The sequence below is a fragment of the Pan troglodytes genome, chromosome 21 (genome assembly GCF_028858775.2).
Source record: "Pan troglodytes isolate AG18354 chromosome 21, NHGRI_mPanTro3-v2.0_pri, whole genome shotgun sequence".
NCBI classification, from domain to species: domain Eukaryota; kingdom Metazoa; phylum Chordata; class Mammalia; order Primates; family Hominidae; genus Pan; species Pan troglodytes.
In genome coordinates, this window is record NC_072419.2 from 59,244,002 (window position 1) to 59,265,302 (window position 21,301).

At 43.3% G+C, this 21,301-nt stretch overlaps 1 protein-coding gene across 2 annotated transcripts in view; it reads left to right on the forward strand.

Moving 5' to 3' along the window:
• Positions 1-16,593: 16,593 nt before the first annotated feature.
• Positions 16,594-21,301, forward strand: part of TSHZ2 (teashirt zinc finger homeobox 2) — a 533,153-nt gene continuing 528,445 nt past the window's right edge. Inside the window, exon 1 of one of the 2 annotated variants that reach the window (XM_016938148.4) lies at positions 16,594-17,614. In XM_016938148.4, the coding sequence (XP_016793637.1) occupies positions 17,575-17,614 (40 nt within the window). In that variant the 5' untranslated portion in view covers positions 16,594-17,574. The remainder of the gene's footprint in view (positions 17,615-21,301) is intronic. The other variant, XM_054674295.2, reaches the window with a different exon arrangement.

Consider the following 21,301-nt stretch of genomic DNA (forward strand, 5'->3'; position numbering starts at 1 on the left):
TCTACTCCCCTTCATTTTCTCCATGGCTCCTATCACATCCTAATATACTAGATAATTTATTTTATATATTATCTTCCTCTTCTCACTGGAGAGTAAGCTCCATGGGAGAAAAGATTGGGCTCTGTGATTTTATCCTGGTGTCTATAACAATACCTGCCCCAAACAATGTGCTCAGTTAATATTTGCTGAATGAATGAATGAATGAGTGTATAAATAAGTAACATCTATGTATGTCAGAAGAGGAAGAGGCCTCAAAAATCATCTGGCCCACTCTCTACAGAGACTGCACTGGAAACCCAGGCTCCTGATGGTAAACCCAGTGTGGTCCCCTTTCCTCCATCTTCCATCACAGCAATAGGAATTCCCCGTCTTCCACCAGCCAGCATCTTCTCTGTCCAAGGCGTCACCTGTTTTCTTCAGTTTATCTGTTTTCTTCGAGACCTTGAGTATTCACACTTCTTCCTGCCTGTATATTTGAATTCCGGTTATTTTCATTTATAACTGAAAAGGAAGACACCAATGACCTTTGCTGGATTACTTTATCCACTAAGGGCTTTACCCGGGCTCTATGCCTGTATCTTTTGTCTCCATTCATATCTCTCTTCAAGGGCTTCTGGAGGTCTCTCTCCTACATTCCCAAACTCTCTGATATGAGTCAAAGCACATCTCAGTCTGACTCCAGACAACACTTTGTACCAATGGTCCCCTGGGCTGACTGGTTGCAAGTGGCTCACCTGGGCAGTGGAGGCATCTGGATCTTAGACAGTCAACGGAGGCATTTCCAGAGACCTCTGATGTCCAGATGGGCTATGTTTTGAGACTCCTTCTTGGCTAGGGACCAAGGAAACGCCATGCCTCTCAGGCACAGATGGTGCCCAGGTGTGGCTGGCTCAGCTGGGCTCCACCTTGGAACTCCTAATGAATTTTCCAGCTGGGGTGGGTCACAGCCCTGGTGTTCTCTTACAACCCAGTAGGACTTCTGACCTCAAGAGTGGTCAAGTAGGGTTGATTTAAGGATTTGATGCTGCTCTGAAATCCCAAAATTCTCCCCTTCTAGGAAATCCCAAACTGTTTTGGGCCATGAAGAACATTATGGAACAGGGCATTTCATGCAAACAAGCAGCTACCCAAACCATTGCCCTTTGTGAATTCAACAATCAACAATTAATTCAAAGGTTGAATGTTAGGAAATTTGAAGAAATATAGGTATTTGTTAAAACTACATTTTAAAAAATGTATTCAGGCCAGGCACAGTGGCTCACGCCTGTAATCCCAGCACTTTGGGAGGCCGAGGTGGGTGGATCACTTGAGGTCAGGAGTTTGAAACCAGCCTGGGCAACATGGTGAAACGCCGTCTCTACTAAAAATACAAGAATTAGCCGGCCGTGTTGGTGCGCACCTGTAATTGCAGCCACTTGGGAGGCTAAGGCAGGAGAATCTCTTGAACCCAGGAGGCAGAGGTTACAGTGAGCCAAGATGAAACTCCATCTCAAAATAAATAAATAAATAAATAAGAAAAATAAATAAAAAGTATTTTCAACATATTCAAATTTTTTAATTTGAAAACTCATTCTGTCACTTACTCATTGTGTAGCATTGAACAAGTTACTTACATCAGTGGTTCTCAGATGGGGTTCCTGGATCAGCAGCAGCAGCAGCAGCAGCACCTGGGAACTTGTTCACATGAACATCTTGTGACCCCAGACCAGATTTACAAATTCAGAGCCTCTGGGGAGGCGAGCCAGCAATCTGTGTTTTAACAAGCCCTGCAGTTGATTCTGATGCTTGCTCAGTTTTGAAAACCACTGGTTTAAACCATCCAAACTGTGTTTCCTCTTATGTAAAATGGAAGTAATAATACTTGATCTCATAAAGTTGCTGTAAGGATTAAATTCAATGGATTTTACATGTCAAGTATTCAGGACAGTGTCCGGCACTTAGTATGTGTTCAATATATGACAGCTACAATTAAAGTTATTACTATTATTATTGGATTTCTTTTCTGGGTGGCCAATGAATCAGTCTATAACTTTGCGTGTCTACCTGTGAAATAATAAAGAGGGACTATATTTTAACATTAATCATTATAACAGTAGCTAATGTATTGAGCTCCTCTCTGTGCCAGACACTTGGTTCACTACCTCACAAACAAGTGTTCAACCCTCATTAGAAAAAGCACTAAGCAAATGGTGCCATTATTGTCCATCTTTTACAGGTGAGAAAATAGATTTGAAGAGCTTATGTTAACTTGGCCAGAATCATACAAGTCGTGAGTGGAAGAACCAGGAAAAGAATTCAGAGTGAGATTCTGGAGCCCGGTTCATCAGTAAATCACCACACGACCACTCTGAAGAGGTCTGCAAAAGGCATGACAGAGGTAGCCATTTTTTTACCCACCATGCTATTTTGAAAATCTCTATGAAATCAGATATTCACCACAACACATATATTAACTGTATGGCTATTGATTAATGATAGAAGGCTCTCAATCAAGTTTTTGCTTAAAATGAGTTTTTGTTGGTTTATTTTATTGTATTTATTTATTTTTTTTGAGAAACCAGGGGCAGAAAAGAGTCTGTTACTGCCGTCCTCTGCAAGTCCTCCAAGGAGTTCTCCATGACTCAATTCCTGCCAAGTCACATTGGCTATGCAGTCACGAGGGGGATGATCTGTTGATGACAGATCTAAAGACAGCCCCGCATCTGTAACCAGAGCTGTTCCTTCTGGTTGCAGTTTGGGGCACTGATCACTGAGACCAAGGGACACATTCCAGTGTCCATTAGATGAGAGTCAACTGGAAAAAAAATGCTTTCTTTACATACTGAAGGTAAATCTTCGGTAAAGATTAAAAGGAGGAAATATAAACATGTGACCTATAATTATTGCTAAGTATGTGTTAGCAGTTGCATTTGTTAATATGAGTTTGGAGCCCATGATGAATGCCAAATTTATACCATTTTTCAATACCACAAAATTTTCTGACACCTAAAATACCAGCGACATCCTATAAAGCCATTTATTAACATGGATGAGATTATATGTGCATCAAAGGAATTTCAGAACAAGCTGCTGAATTTATAAAATGAATATATTTTAAAACTCATCAAAAATGGTATTGCAGGGTAAGTATATGTTTATTCAGTGCAAAGTGTCCATTTTATCCTAGAGAATTTGTAAGGTTACAAATAGGCCAGGAACAAAAAACCTGTAAGCTTTCTTATTTGAGTGAAGCCAATAACTTTGCCTTTCATTTGAGAGTTTCTGCCTAAATCTTAGAAGCAGGACCTCCGCGATATCACAATATGTTCAGTTTAGCATAGAACTTCGCTGTGTCCCTAAAATGACAGTATCAACAATAGCACCACTAAGCAAACACTCGTTTTGGCTACTGCCTTTTATTTTATTTTTCCCCCCTCTTCTTAGCTCCACCCAGCTCGCTCTTGAAAGGCCTTCTGTTCTGTCAGCCATAATGACATCTGCGGGCGGACACAGGAAGTCATAAATCTGTAGGTTCTCTCTCAACCAAACCTTGTTAATGCTGCCATTTATCACAGGGGCTGGGGTGCCATCTCTGGAGGGCTGGACGCAGAGAGTTCATTTTCTCCCATACCCCTTTCCCAAGAGAGCAACCATTTTAAAAACAGCCACTTTTTCATCTCGCATTTGCAGACCTAAAAGTCAGGCAGATGCAAACCCCACTGTCAATGTGCAGCTCTTGGAAAGAAGCCATGATTCCAGGCAACAATAGACTCGACTTGATGTTTCAGGATTGAAGCAAGGCAGTTGTGACTAAGCTCTGTCCTTCCTCATTTTAAATAGGCCCCTGACGGCTTGGAGGAGAGGGATGGAGGATTCTGTCCGTCCAAGCCCCTCTGCTCCAGGACTTTTCTAAGGGCAAAACTTACGACAGGGAGAGTTGAAAGAGGATTATTTAAATTCAGAGTTACTTTTGTTCTGAACTAATGAAAGATGATGTTTGGGTTTTATTTCTTAGAAGTCCATGGTGCCCTAAGCATTGATTCAAGACCTCCACCTATGACAGATATTTTCTAGCTTTTGCTACTCAAAGTGGGGTCCCTGGATTCGCATCCCCTGTTAGAGCCTGTCAGAAATGCGGCATCTGGCCAGGTGCGGTGGCTCACGCCTGTAATCCCAGCACTTTGGGAGGCTGAGGTGGGCGGATCACGAGGTCAGGAGATCGAGACCATCCTGGCTAACACGGTGAAACCCCCGTCTCTACTAAAAATACAAAAATTAGCCAGGTGTGGTGGTGGGTGCCTGCAATCCCAGCTACTCGGGAGGCTGAGGCAGGAGAATCACTTGAACCTGAGAGGCAGAGGTTGCAGTGAGCTGAGATCGCGCCACTGCACTCCAGCCTGGGCAACAGAGTGAGACTCCGTCTCAAAAAAAAAAAAAAAAGAAAAGAAAAAGAAAATGCAGCATCTGAGGCACCACTCAAGTCCTACTTTATCAGAACCCACATTTTCCACAACATCCTCAGGTGTTTCCTATACACATGAAGGTTTGTGAGGTTGTGCTCTACATTGAGGTTCTCACCTTGACACTGTTGGCATTTAGGGCCAGATCATTGTTTCTTTGCAGGCCTCTTTCTTGGGCACTGTGGGATGTTTGGCAACGTCCCTGGTCTCCACCCACTAGATGCCAGTAGCAACCCCTGAGTCGTGACAACCAAAAATGTCTCCAGACTTGTCAAGTGTACCCGGGAGAGCAAAGTCACCCTTGTGGCAACTCAAAAGTGTGGTCTGTGTACTCACAGCTGCTGTGTCATCTACGAGCCTGTTGGAAATACACCTTCTAAGACCCCACCCCGGACTTGCTAAACCAGGAGCTCTAGAGGTGAGGTGCATGAATCTGTCTTAATGCCCTGGGAGATAATATGGGTGCTAATGTTTAAGAACTGAGGCTTCTTAAATTCTCAGTTGCTGAATGTAAGCAGGGAAAAGCAATGCAAGAAATACCTGGATTTGGGGGATATAAAACTCACTGTGGCTGCAACACTGTCAAGAGGGAGTAATGCATGGTTGTTAAGAATAAAATAACTGGAGGCATGCCAGATTTGAATCCAGGCTTCCCAATTTGCTATCGCCATAACCTTGGGTAAGTTACCTAACCTTCCTGTGCCTCAGTTTCCTCATATGTAAAATGAGGACAACAAAAGCACTTTATCAAAAACTGGTTTAAGGACTGGGTGCGGTGGCTCACACCTGTAATCCCAGCCTTTCAGAGGCCAAGGTGGATGGATCACTTGAGGTCAGGAGTTCAAGACCAGCTTGACCAATATGGGGAAACCCTGTCTCTACAAAAAAATACAAAAAAATTAGCCAGGTGTGGTGGCACACACCTATGGTCCCAGCTACTTGGGAGGCTGAAGCAGGAGAATTGCTTGAACCCAGGAGCTGGCGGTTGCAGTGAGCCGGGATTGCACCACTGCACTCCAGCCTGAGCGATGGAGTGAAGCCCTATCTCAAAAAACAAACAAACAACAACAACAAAACTGTTTTAAGGATTAAGGAGTTCATATTGTAAAGTGCTTAGAACAGCGCTTGGTACCAAGTGCTTTGTAAATGCCAGTTGCTATTATGATCATGACCATCATTTGCCTGTCTTTCCCTCAATGTTTAAGTTCCCTAAGAGCCACGCAGGTGCTTTCTTTTCTGCCACGGCCCCAATACCCAGTCATGCACCTGGCACGGAGCAGGTGCTTAATGAATATGAGTGGAGACAGTGGGTCGGCCTGTGGAGGGAAGAGGACGCTAGCAGGAACTCTCTGCAGCAGGAACTTTCTGCTTCATTGGCTTGAACTTGTACTCTGTTGTCTGTACTTCCTGCATGAGGACACCAGCTTCCCTGATCGGTTTTGTAAATTGGCGCCCTTGCAAATGTAGGGGATTGAGCCAAAGTGAATGTTATTCCTCGGTTCAGATTAGATTGGACCTCTGATATATCTGAAAACACTCTGTAAACAACAATCAACAAATGTTTATAAAATAATGAAAAAACTAAAAATTGGGGAGTACTTTCTATGTATCAAGTATAATGCTCAGTATTTTATATTTGCTCATGTGAGTCTCTCTCTACTGGTAATAGTCAGTGATATAATTATTCCCATTTCACAGATGGGAAAACGGAAGCCCAGAGAGGCTAAACAATTTGCCTGAGGTCTTAGTAAATGGTGAATTTTTTTAAAGTGCTGATTTCTCTGATTCCAAACCCAAGCTTACCTTTTGTCATGAAGTCTACCTGATCTGTACACAGTGATCATATGTCCTAAGACTTCTGGGACAATCCTAATTTGAAACCTTCTGCCCCCATTTTATGCTTAACACACTCATAAATGTCAGACCGCATGTCTTTTATTTTGTTTAAAAACTCAAACTGTGATGATAATGAGAGCTCTGCGGCCCTACTAGAGATACAATGGGGAAAAGGAAAGAGGCCCCTGCTCCTGAAGGAGCTCACTTTTGGGGAAAGTGAAGATTGACCAAATCAGGGAATACAAAAGACTTGTAAGCAAGTGCAAACTACAGATTATAAACAATAGGACTGGACAGGAGAGAGCAACCAAAAGAGGCATGGAGCTAACATTTTGAACTCACTGGTGCACTTGGTAGATATTTATTGAAGGTCTACTGTGTGCCTGGCATTATGCCAAAAAGTAGAGGTGCTGCAGGAAGAGGACCGTCTTGTTCCTTACCCTCAGAAAGCTCACAGTTTAGGGTATTCTACTCCAACAGAAGTTGCCTGCTTGCCCATTTCTTCACACACCAACTCAACTAGGAACTGCCAGCACCCATCTCTTTTGCCTCCAGGGAAGGCCAGAAGTGGCCCTCACCCAATGGCTGGCAGGAGTAGGTGGATGAATACCCCAGCTCTCTCACCCTTTAGGAGAGACATCTCGAAAGTGCAGAATCTACACTACCTCCCAGCATTCCTAGCAGGATTAAGCTCCAGTGGCCCACAGTGATAACTTGCTTGTTAACACACCTGTACCAGCCACCTTCCCTTTCTTTACTCACTTTCCTTCTCCCCTTCTGGAGTTTTCTAGAATCAACTCCCAAACAGACTACTTGCACACAAATCTTTATCTCAGAGTCTGCTTCTTGGGGAAGCAAAAGCAAGACGCAATCTTTCTAGAAAGAGAGTTTGCAACAGCCCTAGACTATTCAACCATGTTAAGCCCATGGGTTCCTTAGCCTCCTGGGAGTGCCCAGTAATGGTTAAGGAAAGAAGACAAGCTGTATTGTTGCCTTCAAGACAAGACGCTTTGACATAATCCTAGCAAGCAGGGGTAGAATCTCATGAAATTTTAAGGACAATAGGATGCTTAATGCCTAATCATAATAGATAAGACATGCTCTGGATAAGACAGAAAGGTGTTCTCAGAGCGAATTATATCATTCTCTATTTGCTTCTGAAAGTTGAGGGGCACCTTTGGGCACACAGTTCTAATGAGTCCAGGAAGTAGAGCTTGATGCACAGTTGAGATGGCATAAAATATACCAGAACTTAAAGGCTGCTTATCACATGGTTTCCAGGCTGCTCCCGTCCTTACATTCATTTAATGTCTTCCTGTGGTTAATGAAGTTGAGCAATGGATTACTGGGCCAGCGACTTTGTTTGGATTCTTCAGGAGCAGCAAATACTGTCACTGACTGTAAGTAGCCAACTCCAAGGGAGAAATGTGATATATGTTAAATCTAACAGCTCCCATGGCCCCAATCTGCCCAGTCAGCAATCATTCCCTTTAAAATATACATAATGCTTAATTGCTGTCGCAAAATTCTACACCTAACCAAATCAAAATAGTTCTAAAAACGAGTGCCTAGTAACTCTTGGAGGATTTATTCTTAGAAGCAAGCTTGCCAATGCTTGGGCATTCCCGAATTTTATTGTCATCAACCTCACCTGTTTTTAGAAAGCAAATTTGCACCCAGTTGAATCAGACATAGTTTCTCCTGGGTTGGTTGTAAGTAACTGAATTGTATTGATCAATAGCTGGAAGAATAAAATTCAAACTTGGTATGATGACTGACCTCCTCAGTGGTCTATTCCCAGTCCATCTCTCCTGCCTCATTTCTACTTCCCTCTCTCTGGCTGGTTCTCTCGATCTCAGTTCTAACAGTTGCATCTTTCTATTCCTGAAGCTCAGACATCTCTTCCAATTTCAGGGCTGAGATCCTGATTGGGTGCTTCCAGATCTCAGTTTAAACGTCCCCTCCTCCCAGAGCCTTTCCCTGACCCCAGCCCTAACGTGGGCTCTGCCCCACCCCCATACTCTCTATCTCAACACTCTCAACACCCTGCTTTATTTTCTTCCTGTCACTCTCCATGATCTGGGACTTCCTCTTGTTTTACTCTCCCCAACGTGATGGTGGGGATTTCCTGGGAAAGTAGGAAATAACGAGAGATTGCTACCTATAAGTTTTCACAAAATACTTGCTGGGAAGAGGGATATCTTGAACGAGTTAAATGACATAAGAGGAAGGCATGACTTACATCCTCAAGGGCAACATCGTATGGTACACTGGCTCTCAAACTTGGCCGCACATTGGAATCTCCTGGGAGCTTTAAAAAATACTGTCAACTGAATCCCACCCCCACAGACTGATGTAATGGGTCTGGGGTAAGGCCTGGACACTGGAATTTTTTAAATCACCCCAGCTGGCTGAAATATGTTTGAGAGCACTGCTTTTTATACTTGAAGCATTATGCACATATACAGAAGGGCACAAATTCTAAGTGTGCAGCTGAATTAACGTTCTCTTATTGAACACACTGGAGTAACTAGCACCCTGGTTAAGAGCAATCCCAGCCTCTCAGAAGCCTCCTTAGACCCACCCTCCAAAGTAACCATCACTATGATAGGCAAGCATAAATTAGTTCTCTCTGCTTGTGTACTAATACATTTGGGATCATAGTCTACCTTGAGACTCTTTGTTTTGAAAAGATACGGACCAGAAAAGGATGAATTTCAAAAGATCCACCCAGGAAGACTTCTTGGAAGAGGTGATATTTAAGAGAGGATCTGAAGGAGGCAATAGACAAGAGGAAAGGGGGAAAAGGGAGGGAAGTTGGTGAGGGGAAGACAGCATCAATTGAGAATGAGACACATAAGCTAAAATGTTATCTCCATATCTAATGAAAACCCTATTGGAGCAGTGACTCATACAGTAATCCCAGCACCTTGGGAAGCTGAGGCGCGAGGATTGCTTGAGCCAAGGAGTTTGAGACTAGCCTGGGTAACACAGAGAGACCCTGTCTCTGCAAAAATAAAATTAATAGAGTGTGGTGGCTCGAACCTGATATCCATGCTACTTGGGATGCTGAGGAGGGAGGATTGATTGAGCCCAGAAGCTTGAGGCTGCAGTGAGCTATGATCGAGTCACGGCACTCCAGCCTGGGAGCAAACAAGATCTTGTCTCTAAACACAAAAGAAAAGAAAAGAAAAGAAAACCCTATTGCGCCAAAGGTATTTTTAAAAGATCTTCCTTGCGTGTATCCTCAGCAATCCTTCCACAGATTTTTAATAAGCACCAATGCGGTGCTCAACCTGAGGATATAAATGTGAATTTGGGAAGACAGACAGGAAAAACACAAAAATACATGAAGAAAATACAGAGAAAGAGTGGACAGATAGGGTAGGCAACAAAGGTACATTTGAGTTTAGAGTGAAGAGGAAAGATAGATCTGGAGGAGGAACTTTGTAGAAGGAAAGAATAAGAGTAAAGGTCCTGAAACCTATACGGGAGGCACTATGGTGACTGAGACATTCTCTCTGTGTTCAGGTATCTCAAGGCTACCCCAAAGCCCAGTAATTAGAGCACTGCCCTGCACAAGGTAGGTGCTTGGCAAATATTTGTTTAATTGCATCAGTGGTAAAACAGGTGAACTAACAACAAATTCGATATGTTGTGTGCTTTGAGGGGGAGGATTGATAGGCTTCTACAGTGTGATTAGAAGACTTGAGTGAATCCAAGAACAAATGCCTTTTCTGTTCCTTGCATGCAAGAAACTCTGCAAACTCTATTCACTTGTTATGAAATTCAACTTTTGTACAGAAAAGTTTCCTATGCCTAGTGCCTTACCAGAATCACCTGGGACCTTTAAGATTTTGAGATTTTTCTGACACCACCCTGGAATCTAATTTAGTAAGTCTAGGGTGTGGCCTGGGGTTCTTTATCTTGAAAAACAAAAAATCCCCAGGTGATTCTGATGTTCAGCCAGCATGTGAACAACTGTTCTGGAAGGTAGGGTTGAGTCATTCCAATCAGTTCATGCCCTTACACATCCCAAAGTTCGAGTGCTGGATCCTAGGAAGCGAAGTTCCCTGGAGACTTAAACATAGCCTCATCCCAAGACACCAGCTCTTATAAGAAGTTTCCCCAAGTGCCAGAGTCTATGGTTTAGCACAGTATTTTCCAATTCTAGCAATGCCCACACCATCTCTTTCACATTTTGCCATTTCCACATCCCACCTGAATCACTTTTTACTCTCTATTGTTCCTTTAATATACTTATTTTTAAAATTCCACTTAATGGGTTTAAATATTAGATTGCTCTTACGCAAGGAGAGCAGGATCTTTAAAAACAGAAGGTAACTCTAAATCGAAAGCATTAAAAACAAAACATTTTTTAAATTATTTTTTTTTCTTTTACTTTAAGTTCCGGGATACACGTGCAGAATGTGCAGGTTTGTTACAAAGGTATACACGTACCATGGTGGTTTGCTGCACCTATCAACCCGTCATCTAGGTTTTTAAGCCCCTCATGCATTAGGTATTGGTCCTAATGCTCTCCCTCCCCTTGCTCCCCACCCCAACAGGCCATGGTGTGTGTTGTTCCTCTCCTTGTGTCCATGTGTTCACATTGTTCAGTTCCCACTTATGAGTCTTATGAGTGAGAACACACAGTGTTTGGTTTTCTGTTCCTGTGTTAGTTTGCTGAGAATTATGGCTCCCAGCTTAATCCATGTCCTGGAAAATGACATGATCTCATTCTTTTTTATGGCTGCATAGTATTCCATGGTGTATATGTGCCACATTTTCTTTATCCAGTCTATCATTGATGGGCATTTGGGTTAATTCCAAGTCTTTGCTATTGTAAATATTGCTGCAATAAACCTACATGCGCATGTGTCTTTATTTTAGAATGATTTATAATCCTTTGGGAATATACCCAGTAATGGGATTGCTGGGTCAAATGGTATTTCTGATTCTAGATCCTTGAGGAATCACCACACTGTCTTCCACAATGGTTGAACTTATTTACACTCCCACCAACAGTGTAAAAGCTTTCTTATTTCTCCACAGCCTTGCCAGCATCTATTGTTTCTTGACTTTTTAATAATCACCATTCTGGCATGAGATGTTATCTCATTGTGGTTTTGATTTGCATTTCTCTAATGATCAGTGATGATGAGGCTTTTTTCCATATGCTTGAAAACAAAACATTTTTAAAAGTCTAGCTAGATGCCCTTGTCCCTCCCAAACTTCTGAGCCTAAGATCTGTGGTATCTTTGTTGAAAAATAGAAGTTAGCAAGCATTAGGTATAAAAGAGACACGAGCACAAAATGGTTATTTTATCAGATTGAAAGAGAATTGAAAGGGAATAACTTTCTTACTATGTGATTCAATATTATTTAACATCTTGTCTACAGCACTGGGTACCATAGTGTTATACATCCCGCTGGTGTAAGCCAAAACCATTTTCGTGGATAACTAAGCTAACTATTAGTAACGGTATGAAAAAATACAAATTAATAAAAGAACATTTCAGAAATGTAGATCCAACAATGTGTTAATAGCCAGCCAGAAAGTAGGTACTGCAGAATTGTTACAAGTCCCCCACGTTATATAACCAGCTATTGAGAACAAGGAGAGAGCGGATGTAAAATTCTGAGAAGGATATTGGATAGAACCTCAGGGAAATTCTGTCATCCAAAGTCATCTTCTCCTGCCCACTTCCTTCCTGATTGTCTCCAAGGCCGGACCCAGCTTCCAAATTCCCTCTTTTTCAGTTCCCAGTCTTTGGGATGTTATTATAACATCCAAAAGCTTTTTGAAGGTGATGATCCTACCTTATGCATTCCAAAAATCTGCTGTGCTTGGGGCAAGGCCTGGTAGACCTAACAGGCGCAGTAGATGTCTGTGAAATAACTGGCTGAATGTAACACAAACACCACACCAGCAGGCATGGGGCTTGCACAGAGCATGGCGGCTTCATGGTGAGGTTGCTGCAGCTTCACTCCTCTTCTGTTCAGGCCTCCTGATCCTATAAACAAGTACCCCCTAATCCCACAACGGTGGTTCCTTGGCTGCAAGGCTGTGAGGTTTTATTCAATAGGCTATGATCCCTTGCACAGTGCTCTGTAAAAATGTATAGGGTAATTAGAATTAATACCTTTTTTGTTGACATTGCCAACTATGAAATCAGGTTTTTTCTGCCTCAGTTGCCTAAGGACTAGGCTGGGACTGGGTGGAGTTGGTCATGGGTGGAGGCTTCTCGGGTGATTTAGGGCAAGTGAGTTAACAACTTGTCCCACACGTGTGAGATAGAGAAGTGCGTGAGGATGTTAAAAATGATTAAACAGCACTTTGCAAACAATCACAACAATACTTTGTGGCTGACAAGTAGGATAGGGAAAGTTGAGTGTCATACAGCCCAAAGAACTGTTAAGAAAAATATTCATGGAACTAGTCAGACCTGGTAGTTCCCCATAAGCAGGTGGGTGGGTTGTAGTGGGAAGTGTCCCAGATCAGACTGGGCAGGCCTTGCTGGGGTGGTGGGGTGGGGGTGATCATGGTGGGAGGAGGAGTATTGAGGAGTGGGCACAGGTGAAACCCCATCACGACGGCCACCATTACAACGTCACCCCTTGAACCCTTAAGTTACATCAATATCTAAGCCTGACTTGGCTTTACAGTTAACAACATTGAGTATGTCTGATTACAAAAGAACAAACAATTTGGGGGCAGATGTTCTCTAACTGGTGTGAGCAGAAGTTTCACTTGTAGGGATGGATGGGTTACATGTTCAAAATACAGATCTCTAAGCCTTCATCCGGAATTTTCTGATTCAAAAGATCTAGGGTAGTGATGCTAAGCCAAGGGCGATTTTGCCTACCAGGGGGCATTGGGCAGTATCTGGAGACAGTTTGCATTGTCACAACGGAAGCCTGGGATGTTCCTAAACATCCTACATTGAACAGGACAGCCCCTCCTAACAAAGAATTATCAGACCTTCAATGTCAATAGGGCCTGGGTTAGAAAATCTTGCTCTAGGGCAAGGACCAGGTACGTGCATCTTAACAAGGGCCTCAGGAGATTTTAATGCGGAAGCAGAAGCCTTACACGGTGTCTTTTTGATACAAGGGCTTCAGTATCAGAGTTTCCTTTTTGCCTACCCGTTTGTCATATATAGGACTCAGCTTTGACTTACCTCTTCCCCTGAAGCCCCGCCTGGTAACCATCCTTCCTTTCGCCAAGTTTAGGGTAATCGCTCCTCCTAAGAACACCTTCACCACATACTTATAACCAACTGATCTTTGGCAAAGCATATAAAAACATAAGTTGGGGAAAGGTCTATTCCAGTGTTCTCCAGCCTTTTTTTCACCAGGGACTGGTTTCATGGAAGACAATTTTTCCATGGACCAGGGCAGGGTGGATGGTTTTGGGATAAAACTGTTTGACCTCAGATCATTAGGCATTAGATTCTCATAAGGAGTGTGCAACCTAGATCCCTTGCATTCACAGTTTACAATAGAGTTAGAGCTCCCATGAGAGTCTAATGCCCCTGCTGAAGTGACAGAGCTCAAATGGTAATGCTTGCTTACCCCTACCTGCTCACCTCCTGCTGTGCCACCTGGTTCCTTACAGGCCATGGACAGGTACTAGTCCATGGTTCAGGGGTTCGGGACCCCTGCCCTATTCAATAAATGGTGCTGGGAACATTGGATAGCCACATGTAGAAGAATGAAACTATCCCTGTCTCTGACCATATATAAAAATTAACTCAAGATGGATTAAAGACTTTAAACATAAGACCTGACACCATAAATATTCTAGAAGAAAACCTAAGAAAAACTCTTCTGGACATTGGCTTAGGCAAAGAATTTCTGACTAAGCCCTCAAAAGCAAATGCAACAAAAATAAATAAATAAATAAATGGAGCCTAATTAAACTAAAAAACTTCTACCCAGTAAAAGAAACAGTCATCAGAGCAAACAGACAACCTACAGAATGGGTGAAAATATTTGCAAACTATGCATCTGACAAAGGACTAATATCCAGAATCTACAAGGAACTCAAACAAATCAGCAGGAAAAAAAAAACAAATAATCTCATTAAATGTGGACAAATGACGTGAATAGACATTTCTCAAAAGGAGACAGACAAATGGCCAAGGAACATAATGAAAAAATGCTCAACATCAATAATCACAGGGTAAATGCAAATTAAAACTGCAGTGAGATACCGCCTTACCCTAGCCAGAATGGCCATTATTAAAAAGTCAAAAAACAACAGATATTGGTGTGGATGTGGGGAAAAGGGAACTCTTATACCCACTGCTGGTGTGAATGTAAATTAGTACAATCTCTATAGAGAACAGTATGGAGATTTCTCAAGGAACTAAAAGTAGATCTACCATTTGATCCAGCAACCCCACTACTGGGTATCTACCCAAAGGGAAAAAAGTCATTATGTCAAAAAGACACCTGCAGGCATATATTCATTGCAGCACAATTGCAAAGATATGAAATCAACATAAGTGCCCATCAACTGATTATTGTATAAAGAAAATGTGGTATATATATCTATATATGTGTGTTTGTGTATATATATGTGTGTTTGTGTGTATATACACACATATATATACACCGTGGAATACTACTCAGCCATAGTAAAGAACAAAATAATGTCTTTCACAGCAACTTGGATAGAGCTGGAGGCCATTATTCTAGGTGAAGTAACTCAGGATCAAAAACCAAATACCACACGTTCTTGGTTATAAATGGGAGCTAATGCATGGGTATGCAAAGGCATATGGAAAGATATCATGGACATTGGCAACTCAGAAGCGAGGAGTGTGGGAAGGGGGTGAGGACTGAAAAACTACCTATTGGGTACGATGTACACTACTCGGGTGACGGGTGCACTGAAATCCCAGACTTCACCACTATGCAATTCATCCATGTAACCAAAAACCACTTTTACCCCTAAAGCTACTGAAATAAAAAATAATAATAAAGCAAAAAAAGAACACCTCTAGTCCCAGCCCGCATCAAATGCCCTCAGTTGCTTTGCCCTCTCACTGGAAGGAGCACTCCTTGAGGGCATGGTCTAGGTTCACCCTGTTCACAGACTTGCCCCCAACACCTCAAAAGGTGCCTGGCCGATAGCAGAACTCAATAATCACATGTTCGTTTCAATCTCTCTGTGCTCAAATGCCATATCCTACATTGAATCTAGAGCCACCCACCCCCTTTTAGACACTATTACAGCATTCCGCTTAACGTCTTCATGGAGCGAATCACTCAAAGTATCCTGTTTATTCGCTTGCTTACTTTTCATTCATTCAACAAATATTTTACTGGGCACTTATTATATGTCTTGTGCTTTGCCAGCACTTGGGGATATAAGAGAACAAAGAGGCAAAAATCCTTCCTTCCATTGGAGCTTACATTCAAGAGGGGAACTTGTACAATCAACAGAATAGAAAACTGTCTATAACCTGTGTGACACTCACTGATCAGCTCACTGGGGAATAACAAAATGGAGAAATGGGGCAGGGAGTGTGTGTGTGTGTGTGTGTATTTTAGGTGAGGTAGACCTTTGGGAAAAGTAGACATTTAAGCAAAGATTGGATAGCTGGGGGGCACTTGTCTGCACTCCCCCATTAGAATATAAATACCAACATGGCCACCACCTTCCCTTTCTCTGTGGCCTCTGTGTCTCCAGAATAGGCACATAGTAGATGCTCAATAAACATTCTTCAAAGGAAACAAAAAGAGGAGTATATGATTAGACCTTAAAGTAGACAGAAGGGAGATTTTTGTTTTTGTGACCACCCATTGATTAGCGAGAAGGTGGGAGGGACAAGGGCACTAAATTGAAGGGGTCGTGGGGAGCACATTTTGGTGGGGGCAGGTTAAGACTTACAGGATGGAGATCCTCACTGGATAAGGTCCCCTCCCCCTTCCCAGCCCCGAGCAAACCTAAGTTCTCCCTCTCCTAAGATTGTGCATGGTCCCTGCTGGTCAGCCAACCTGGCCCCCCTGAATCTCCCTCCACAGCCTCCCAGCTTCAGAGTTCAGCCATCATCACCCTGCCTCCTTTTCTCCCGCACCCCTTCCCTCCTCACCTCCTTTCCTCCCGCCCCCGCCCCTTCCGCCTCCCGGAGGGGTGTCCCCGCGCCCGGTGGGCACGCCCTCGCCCCGGCGGAGAGGGCGCACAGAGGGGCCTGGGCCGGCGCGCCGGGGCCCCCGCCCCCAGCCCCTCTCCCCTGCGGGACGCTGTCCCTTTAATAGGCTCCCGCTGCCTGGCGCTCTGCGGCTGGGGAGTAAATTTCTCCCTGTCATCAGGTCGCGGGGAGAGGAGGAGGAGGAGGAGTTTGTTAATGTTCAGTTTGTTCAGCGGGATCGATGTTTGCTGGCATCGCCTCGCCCTGTCTTGTGTGTGTGTGCGAGGGTGTGTGTGTGTGTTTGTGTGTGTGTGCATATGTGGGGGGTGTGAGTGTGTGTGTGCGAGGAAGCGGGGGTGCGTGCGCGTGTGAGTGCGTGTGTGAGTGTCTGTGTGTGTGTCTGTGTGTGTGTGTGAGTGAGTGAATTCCAGATTTTCTGTCTTTCCAAAACCCGCTCCTGTCCTCTCGCATATCACTCACAGACGGGGATCTGACAGCAGCCACAAACCTACAGTGAGTGATCGCTCTCCCCCCGGCACGAATCCGCCATAGAGATCGGCGAGGAGGAGGAGGAGGAGGAGGAGGAAGAGAAGAAGGAGGAGGTGGAGGAGGAGGAGGAGGAGGAGGGAAAGAGGAGAAGGAAGAAGAAGAAAAAGAAGAAACCCACTACCTTCCCAGGATTGCCTTTTTTTTTTTGCTTATCTTTACGCGCGAGTGTGCGTGTGGCGCGTGTGCGCCCCTCGTCCCTTCCATCCGAACCCGGGCTTGGATGTTTAATAAAGAAATCAAGTGTCTCAACAGTCACCAAAAAAAAAAAACGCAAAAACAAAACCAAAAAAATTCCAAAAGCAAAAACAAAAAAGAGAGAGGAAAAAAAATTCAAAATAAACAAACAAACAAACAAACAAGGCAGAACCAACCTCTACTTCAAAGCAGCCGGCACAAGCCACCCGTGTCTGCCACCCAGAGAGGGGGGTCTCTGGCCCGTGGTGGAGGAGTTGCAGGGGGGATCGTCAGGGGGACAGAGGCCGAGTGACGTCCTAGGAGCCACCGGGCAAGAGGCGGAGGAGACCCAGAGAGGCCAGAGAGACAGCGGGCCCCAGCGCGCGGCTCGGGGCTGGGGCGCCAGAAGTGGGACTGGAGCGAAGTAGAGGATGCCGAGGAGAAAACAGCAGGCACCCAAGCGGGCGGCAGGTAAGAGAAACGGCTCCGCTTCGGGGCTGCCCTGTGCGCCGAGCTCCTCGCCCGCCCTCCTTGCCCCTGGGTGCCCGGGGGCACCACCCACTTAAGCTTTCGGGGGAGTTTGCGCCGGGTGCCCTTCTAATAACCCCGTCCTCTCTCGCCTTCTCTGGTCTCCCAAATCCTCCCCTTCCAAGCTCCGGTTGGGTTGGGGTGAGCTATCCCACCAAGCCTTTCCTCCTTAAACTTTCTTTCCTCCACCCTCTACCCCACCCCTAACTTTCTCCCAGTCTGTTTCTTGCCTCTCGGGCCAAAGTCGGATTGAAGATTTGGGGTGCGGAGTAGGGAGACAGCCCCTCCACCCCTGCATCCCTCTGCGTGGTCAGTGCCAGTGGCTTTTGGCCTCCAGGGATAGCGTCTCCTCTCACCGGGGCTTGGGGCGCTGAAGTGTGAGGCATACCTAACACTCGGGCTGCAGGCAGGCTTTGGGGCCAGCAAGAGGAGTTTAGCGTTGATCACTAAGGTGGACAAAATGCCCCCAGGAAATGGATGACTCTTTGCATATATTTTCTAAAAGGATCCATATTTGGAAATGTAATTAACAATTTCCCTACTCTTTAAAAAAACCAAAAAGGGTTGTAGGGGGGAAATTCCCCATAGAAATTTAAACAGCTCTGGATTTTCTTTGCCTAGAGAGTTGCAAACTTTGTGAAATGATTCGTACTGTAAGAACTATCCCATCTGAATCCTTACTGCCCCCTAAAAAAGATAAGAACAGGTTAATGGATCAGTACAATAGACCTTCTAAAGTTTTTTTTTTTTCTTTTGGGTTGCTTAATTGCTTTTTTAATAGTATGCTGGGGTTTTGTTTCTCGGAAATGTAATATGAAAGTTCATTTTTCTTCTGCCAGACCCACCCACTGAAAAATCAGCTTTCCACTTGATTGCTAGTTTTGATTTGACATTTGATTGATCACCTGTCATCTCGCTGCCTTTGATCTATTCATTCTTGATATATATCAATAAATCACTCACCATGGTAACTCAGAGTGCCAGTGACGCAAACCTTGCCCTCTATATTCAGAGCCAGACATGCACAATTATTATCTTGTTTGGCTTTTAATGTGGGCGTTTTTATTTCTTTGTGTCCTTTAGTTGAATCAGGGCTTTCGCAAAAAGCTTAAGTTTAGTTGTTTTTTCCTCTCTCTCTGTCTTTACCCTCTTGATTTAGGCAACATTAGGTAAGACTGGTCCTCTGCAGGCCCACCTCCACATTTCATTCTGTTCCAACTCTAGCAAAACATAGGGAGAAGTTTGGTGGAACACTTTCATAAACTTTGCAAAGTCACCCTTAGAACAAATCCAAAGTTAGTTAGGAATCTGAGGAGAGTGGGCATCCCTTGTCTGACTGTGTTGAACCACCAAGCTCATCCTCCTTCCTCGCCTGAGCGTTTCAAAATATCCACAATTATCGTTCCTTCTGAGCACAGAATTGCTTCCCTATTTGTAAGTTGGTTCGAGTGGCATGCAGAAATATTGATAAAGCGTGGATTCATATATTTTCTGATCGTTTCCCTAAAAGCAAAATAATTAAAATATTTTTAGTGAGGTATGTATTTGGAACTTGCCTCATCAGTGAGGTTTTCTTTTTTCAACTCTAGTTACTTCTTTGGAAAACAATGTCTCTTTCCTACCGTTGTCTCTTTCTGCATTTAACTCACTGATTTCCTAAAACTTAGGCTGCTTTGCAATCTGACAGCGTGTGGATGTGTTCAATGGCCTTTGAGACCCAGGAACAGTGAGCCTGCTGCATCTAGTTCTGGCAACATAAGTTTAAGTGTAGCTACATTATTAGAGATAACGTCCTTATTGTTGTCCGGAAAGAGGACCCTGGGCTACGGTCCAGCAAGAAGTGATACTGCCCTGAAAATTACTCTCTTTTTTTTCTTGTTGTTCCGGTAAAGACTATCAACAACTAGGCAGTAATTTAAATTACCAGAATGACTGGACATGTCTCCTTTAGTAAGCTCATTACAAAAAGTGCATTGCTCAGAATTGCTCGACTTTGATTATAATTATCCTCCGATCCATAAGGATCCAGGTGTACGTAACATAACACTGTATCACATTATTTAAATTAGGTCCTTTTCATTAAGCTGTGTCTGTTGGTGCTGGCTAGTTTATTGGTGTGTGTGGGGGTGTGTGTGTGTGTGTGTGTGTGTTAGAAACTTGTAACTATAGTTTCAGTTTTCTGGCCTATTATATTCCTACTGTCTTTGTATGTTTGTTTTGTATGATTCTTATTATTTTCACCAGAAGCGGAAACCCTTTTTAAGCTGAAAAAGGATGATTCATTTCGTACACAGTAAGGGCCCTCTTACCTTATTTATTTGCTCACATATTAATAGAGGAGACAGTTTTTCATGCAGTGTTTCTTCTGTTCATCTAAGGTCATCAATGCCCTACTCTATTTCAGCTGAAGTGGTTATTCACAAGTAAAGTTAGCCACTTTGGGGTTCTGTAGTCAGTTAACATCCAGGGAAGGGGAGAAGGTGGGTTCTAAGATTATGGCCATACTAACTTTTATCACTGCTTAAAATTAAACACAATGCACAACTGTAAGTAATTACACCCAAGGACTGATGTTGAAAGCTTGATTTCTAGCTTGATTAATGAATAATGGGAGATAGAAAAAGCCTGTGAGTGGATCTGAGCTGAGGCTCTCCCGGAGCGCTCTTTTTCCCAAGAACTGTTCCAGGCAATTTGATTCCTTTGTATTATTAGTTATAAGTTCCATGTTTCAAGGAATCAATTACAGAACTTTCTACTAAAGCAGGTATCTAAACAGAATAAACAAGATGATATTGTAAGTGATGAGGAATTTTAGTCTTTATTTGTTATGTTCCTCCCCCTTCAGGGGGAAGGGATGTGAGGGGACAATTCTCTTTAAGGAAACAGCTAAATCAGAGTATTTCCCTCTGAAATGTCATTCTTCCTGGCTTTCTTAAGCTATGCTATTCCACCATACTATTACTTAGGGCAAGAAAAAAAAAAGTTGAGAAAGCAGCCTACAGTATCCCAGGGGTTTGTGTTGTGTGTGCACGCTTGCTTCCTTGGATGTATATTTCACTCACCATTAAAATACATCCACTATTACCTGAAAATATTGCAGGATTCAGTACCAGCATTTTCCCCTTCTGTGCATTTCAAGGGAGATAGAGAAAATGGCAGGAAAGTAAAACAGAACGGTGTTTTGATTTGTTTGCATTTTGCAGGATGCAGAGTGGTTAAAAATTTAAAATTGTAGACTTAGAATCTAACTCTTGATTTTCTACAGCCTATCTCAGCCTCTGTGCGCACACATAAATAATACGTATTTTATTTCACCATACTGAACTGCGTTTATATTAATGACAGCAAACTGCAATAGAACACACAATCTTTTGTGAGCACATCTTGTGAATATATCTTTTATATATGTAAGTTATAGGATTCTGCCCCTGCCCACCCAAAGCAATTAGATGTTTCCCTCTTGCTGACTCTTAGAGGCTTTCTGATCAACCAGATCTGAAGAGAGTCTTGCAAGAAAGAACAGCTCCCTCAATTTATTTTGTTTATTTAATATGGAGATGAATAATGCAGATTTTGTTTTCATGAATGTCCTTGTGTGGCAGTAAACATTAGACTATTAGCAATCATTAC